Source organism: Sciurus vulgaris (genome assembly GCF_902686455.1).
Source record: "Sciurus vulgaris genome assembly, chromosome: 9".
NCBI classification, from domain to species: domain Eukaryota; kingdom Metazoa; phylum Chordata; class Mammalia; order Rodentia; family Sciuridae; genus Sciurus; species Sciurus vulgaris.
Window position 1 is genome coordinate 6,565,815 of NC_136469.1, and position 6,545 is coordinate 6,572,359.

Genomic DNA, 6,545 nt, shown 5'->3' on the forward strand with positions numbered 1-6,545 from the left:
TCTTGTCTTTAGTTTTCCAACTCTGCTTCTTTATGGAAGAGCATTCATTTTTCATCTTGCAAGTGGCTTTAACACTTTTTGATCACTAGGGGCCTTTGATTAAGCATGTTATGTATTACTAATAGAATACACTTGCCACTGCCATGGTAATAGAATCTCACAATGCTATAATTTGCTTATCTTAAGATAGCTATTATCTCACATTATTATCTCAATTGTGTTCTGGAAAATAACTATGCATCTTGAAAAATTAGCTTTAAGTGTGAGACTCCCTGGAGAACCATTGAAATTTCTAAATATGAAATTATATGTTACCTAAAGTTATAGATACAGTGTCTATACATATATACCTGTAATACTACCAGACTTCTCAGCTATTCCAACTATTTTAGATTGATCAGTATTTTTATTTGAGCATACCACATTATAATTACATATTCTTTTTCATGTGTTTTCCAGATAAAGAATGGAAAAGTACATTTTACATCAGATGCAGGAATTGCTGGGAAAGTGGAGAGAAATATTCCCGAAGTGTATGTTGCAGATGGCCACTGGCATACCTTCCTAATTGGAAAGAATGGAACTGCTACTGTACTATCCATTGACAGGATCTATAACAGAGATATTGTCCACCCTACTCAGGATTTTGGTGGTCTTGACGTGCTTACTATATCTCTTGGTGGAATTCCACCCAACCAAGCTCATAGAGATACTCAAGCAGGTAAATGTTTCTGTGGAGTGTGTCATAAAGGAAAGGAAGAATTATTACTCAAAAAATGGGTGGTTTTGTGACAAAGCTGGAAAAATCATATATACAGCAATAAAATCTACTTCACCAAACTAATTAGATTTCTGATACTATCAATTATGAATATTTCAAGACCATCATAACTACCTTTAGACAGTTTGCAATTTGTGATAAGCTCCTGGGCTTGGATGCCTTGTGAATCTACCAGGCATTTATGTACATATTCATGCATATATTCATTCATATATCCATAGCCACTCCCCCCATGGAACACATGAAATAAGAGTGACAAACATCCATGAAATCCTAACACAAATACTATTTTAATCTATGAAATATGAGTTGAAAGGAGGATGTAGAATTTTAGGGGTTTGTGAAAGAAAAGCATGAGAGAGTGAAACCTATGTGGGGAATGGACACAGGTATTTAAATCTGAATAATGAGGTCAAGTTAAGAGATAAATTTATATCGAAGAAAATTCTAGACCTTGATGCAGTTTTGGTTTTACTGCAGAACAATGGGAAGTTATTAAACACAAAAGTGTCAAGATTAGATATGCAGGTGTGTTAAAGATCTTTCAGGCTAACATGGAGAATGGATTGGAGCACACAAGTAGACTTGCAGAAGCTATTTGGGAGGATGTTTGCAATGAACTGGGCAAGGCACCTTTGAGCTCTGATTAATGTTATAACCAAAGGGTTAGAAAGAATTTGACAGGCAATATTCTAGAAAGTAATATCAACCAAACCGTTGGTGATTTCGTAAGGTTTGAGGACGTTTCCAACTTTTTGACTCAAGAAAGGGTACTGTTGGCAAGAGAGGACCCTACAGCATAGTGCAAAGAAACATCTTTCTGGAAACACCAAGATTTCGTTTTGACACAGTTTGGTTTTGAAGCACCTTTGAGGAGGAATTTGGATGGATGTGCTAGAACTCAAGAGGTAGACTTAGGCTAGAAATATATAATTAGGAATTTTCAGTGTCAGTAGAAAATTGCAGTATCACCCCTGGGTGTGACTGATAACATGAGGGTGTAGAGGGAAAAGAAAGTCTTGGACTTTGCTTACCTTGGGTAACTCTGAGACTTAATGATTGTTTAGAAGACACAGGGTCAAAAGAGGAAACTAAGAAGAAGAAACCCAGCAACGTAGGAACCAACTCAGGAGGTGTCACAGAAGCTCATGGAGAGAAAGTTATCTGGGGTGGAGATGCCGGTTGGATGGAATGAAGAGTCAAATAAGAGGCAGAGAAAAATTTGGGACAGAAAAATGGGGTTAAAGCATAAAAGTTAAATTCTAGTTCACAAATTCTTCATATGTACTTAACTTATTTTAGAATGTAGATTATGCCAAATCAAAATAGATTCCTATGCTTTAGAGAGGAGCAATGCAGCTGCATTAGTACATGCCAATCTAATAAAGCATATATATATGTGTGTGTATGTATGTGTATATATATATATATATATATATATATATATATATAAAATCATTATTACCCCAAAGGAGCCACTTTAGATGTTTTTTTCTAACCCTGTGGTCCCAATCTCATGAAATATTAATGCCACAGCCGGACTCTCCATCCATCCTCTGGAGACCCACAAAGCACTGTGAGAGCTAAGATTTTTCTTTTGCTTCCCCAGAAACTGTGTTTGACTCCATGGGAGTAATATTACCTCCATCGATAATGCATAATCTTGTGGTTAAAGCTTTAGGCCTGGTTTTTTGTTGTTGTTCTTTATACTTAAAAAATAAATTTGATTTCGATGTATGCAACTCTTGGTATGTGGGCTGTAAAAACAGACAAGTAAATAATTAAATGGAAGAAAAGAGGGAGACCATGAAAACCAGTCCAGTCTTCCAGGAGTCTTCAGAACCTCAGGGAACCAAGCATCCGCTGTGCGTTTTTGCCGTGGGAAATCTCAGAAGATGCAGATTGCCCTGCCTTTGAATTGATGGCGGCTCTAGACGTGGTTCTCAAACTCGCTTGAGCTGTCCCCCTTTGAGCCTAAGGTCTTTCTAACTTGCTTTCCTGCTGCTTCCTCCCCACAGGGTTCGATGGCTGCATCGCGTCCGTGCTGTATGGTGGCGAAAGTCTCCCTTTCAGCGGGAAGCACAGCTTGGCATCCATCTCCAAAACCGACCCCTCGGTGAAGATCGGCTGCCGGGGCCCCAACATCTGTGCCAGCAACCCCTGCTGGGGCGATCTGCTGTGCATCAACCAGTGGTACGCCTACAAGTGTGTGCCTCCAGGCGACTGCGCCTCGCACCCGTGCCAGAACGGGGGCAGCTGTGAGCCAGGCCTGCACTCGGGCTTCACGTGCAGCTGCCCGGAGTCGCACACGGGAAGGACCTGCGAGACCGTGGTGGCCTGCCTCGGCGTCCTCTGTCCTCAGGGGAAGGTGTGCAAAGCCGGGAGCCCCGGGGGCCACGTGTGCGTTCTGAGCCCCGGCCCCGAGGAGCTGTCCCTGCCGCTGTGGGCCGTGCCTGCCATCGTGGGCAGCTGCGCCACCGCGCTGGCTCTGCTGGTCCTGAGCCTCATCCTGTGCAACCAGTGCAGGGGCAGGAAGGGCAAAGCCCCCGCGGAGGAGAAGAAGCCCAAGGAGAAGAAGAAAAAGGGAAGCGAGAACGTGGCCTTCGATGACCCGGACAACATCCCCCCCTACGGGGACGACATGGCGGTGAGGAAGCAGCCGGAAGGGAACCCCAAGCCCGACATCATCGAGCGCGAGAACCCCTACCTGATCTACGACGAGACCGACATCCCGCACGGCCCCGAGACCGTCCCCAGCGCGCCGCTGGCCTCGCCGGAGCAGGAGATCGAGCACTACGACATCGACAACGCCAGCAGCATCGCGCCCTCGGACGCCGACATCATCCAGCACTACAAGCAGTTCCGCAGCCACACGCCCAAGTTCTCCATCCAGAGGCACAGCCCGCTGGGCTTTGCCAGGCAGTCGCCCATGCCCCTGGGGGCCAGCAGCCTGACCTACCAGCCCGCCTACGGCCCGGGCCTGAGGACCAGCTCGCTCAGCCACTCGGCCTGCCCCACCCCCAACCCCCTGTCGCGGCACAGTCCCGCCCCCTTCTCCAAATCCTCCACCTTCTACCGGAACAGCCCGGCGAGGGAGCTGCACCTGCCCCTGAGGGACGGGAGTGCCCTGGAGATGCACGGGGAGGCCTGCCAGCCCGGCGTGTTCAACTATGCCACGCGGCTGGGGCGCAGAAGCAAGAGTCCGCAGGCCATGGCGGCGCAGGGCTCCAGGCCCGGGAGTCGCCTGAAGCACCCAACTGGCCAGATTCCTCTGGAGTCTTCTCCTCCGGTGGGACTCTCCATTGAAGAGGTGGAGAGGCTGAACACGCCTCGCCCCAGAAACCCCAGCATCTGCAGCGCGGACCACGGGAGGTCGTCGTCAGAGGAGGACTGCAGGAGGCCGCTGTCCAGAACCAGGAACCCGGCGGACGGCATTCCCGCGCCGGAGTCTTCTTCCGACAGCGACTCCCACGAGTCTTTCACGTGCTCGGAAATGGAATACGACAGGGAGAAGCCCGTGGTGTACACTTCCAGGATGCCCAAGCTGTCCCAAGTCAACGAATCGGATGCTGACGATGAAGATAATTACGGAGCCAGACTGAAGCCCAGGAGGTACCACGGCCGCAGGGCTGAGGGGGGGCCCTCCGGCAGCCAGGTGGCAGCACCCGGGGCTGCTGACAGCACTCTGCCCTTGAAGCTTGGCCAGCAAGCAGGGAATTTCAACTGGGACAACCTTTTGAACTGGGGGCCTGGCTTTGGCCATTATGTAGATGTTTTTAAAGATTTGGCGTCTCTCCCAGAAAAGGCAGCAGCAAATGAAGAAAGTAAAGGTGGGACGACTAAGCCAGTCCCCAAAGATGGGGAAGCAGAGCAGTACGTGTGAGGTTTACATGCTGGCACTACGAAAATCCAAGAGCAAGAAATCACTAGACCATGGTAAGGTTGCCAACTAGGTTGGGTCACATTTGAGAACAGGCCAGTATGGACTGGTGGTTGAGAGAAACAGTGAAAATAATTACCACAATGCTGCTGAAACAGACTCAAAACAACTCTAATTTAAACACGCTTGGTTGGATTTGTTTTCCTGCATGCATTGTATTTTGTAGCTAGTTACGTGGCATGCAGCATTTGGAAAGTTTTGATTATTTACCAGTGTTTGGTTTGTGATTCTGAAATTAATACCGTTACCATTGCAGAAAGAACTTGTGCTCTCTCATAGTGGGTATGTGTATTGTGTCCATTGTATTATTTTAATTATGTTTTACATTGCAAGATCCCTGAGGTTTAACCAGTCCTGTGTACAGCGTAGTAAACAGCCTTCCCATCCTTGAAGGAAAGACCATTAACCCTTTTCAGAATTATAGATTCCATATTCTATGGTGCTCAGAAATGGCTGAGTATTTGCTTAAGTTTTACGAGACAGTGGGTACTAAGATGAAGTCATTTTGTTCAGCACTTTAACTCTTTCTTACAAAATCATTTTAAAACTTCTGAACCTTTTTGCAAACGTGGCCTCCTGACTTTCCTCAGGCTTCCATGAGGAACGAAATGACTGCGTGTTGGCCCCCACGCGCCCCCCCACCCCCAACTGCACAATGATGATTCCAGTGTACTTCTAAGAGACACTTTTAAAAGTTATTTATTGAAAAAAAAAAAAAAAGTTCTATGCTTTTAACATGTTAACAAATTGACCTGAGCAAAGCCTGATTGGACTTCTATTTCATCCATTCAACATTTTCCCAAGTACCCAGTTTTTATAATTTATATAAAATCAAGTTGCAACTCTTCTTACTTTCTGTCATTTTGTAGATCATTTTTTAATACTGTGTAAAAACTTTTTTTACACCTATGCTGTGTTTTTGATACTGATATTTTCCTATGCTGAATAGTTTTCTTACTTTCAGGGAAGGTAAGAAAATACCTTTTTTACATTTGTTACTTATGTAACGTTCATATTTTTCACATTTTGATATTTGTAACATACTGTATGCTTTCTACTTGTAAATGCCAACAATAGAATTAAAGTATTTATTTAAAATACTTTGTATTCAGAGTGTAACACTAAACTTTCATCTCTCTGCCACCCCCTTGAGAATAGACTCTACTTGTCAATGGAGTATAGCAAGTGGAACAGAATCATCCACTTTTCAAAAACACTGCTGTGGATGATTGCCAGAGCAGATATTTTAAAGTCACATTAGTGCATTCCTACTCATCAGAGTTTTTGGATGTCCCTGGAGCATAATGAGTCTAGACGAGTCTGGTCTTAAGGGACTAACATTTTCATGAACCCGATTTAAGCATTCTAGCAATAAAGGTTGGGTAGTTCCCAGTAGAATATAGTCACTGAAAGTTAGCTCTGAACCAGGCTTATAGTTAGAGAAGTAGCAATGATTTAAAGTGAATTATGGAAAAGTGTCTGGGTCAGATTTTCTCCAAGGATCCAGCTAAAATTTTCTCAGTCCAGTAGTAGGGAGGAGTAGCAACTGTGAAAGCTATGCTTCATAGACCTCTCTTTACTGGATCTAAAGAGAGTAACGTGCTACCTTAGCCAAGACCAACCACTCTTTTCTAGAAGTCAACCAGCAGGGGAACTACTCAGAATAATAATAATAATAATAATAATGGTATGGAAAAGGATCCATTTATATGCAAACAGTTATACCTTAAAGAGCAAGACCTGTAAAAGTTACTGCGCAACCTCAGAACTTTCTGGAATTACATGTCTTGTTATTTGTTAGGAGTGTTTTCTTTTAATATTGAC

At 44.6% G+C, this 6,545-nt stretch overlaps 1 protein-coding gene across 1 annotated transcript in view; it reads left to right on the top strand.

The window, feature by feature from the left end:
- The window catches only part of FAT4 (FAT atypical cadherin 4), a 160,816-nt gene extending 155,192 nt beyond the window's left edge, over positions 1-5,624 (top strand). Inside the window, exons 16-17 of the mRNA XM_079153527.1 lie at positions 460-721; positions 2,800-5,624. Coding sequence (XP_079009653.1) covers positions 460-721; positions 2,800-4,664 — 2,127 coding nt within the window. The 3' untranslated portion in view covers positions 4,665-5,624. The remainder of the gene's footprint in view (positions 1-459; positions 722-2,799) is intronic.
- Positions 5,625-6,545: the final 921 nt, after the last annotated feature.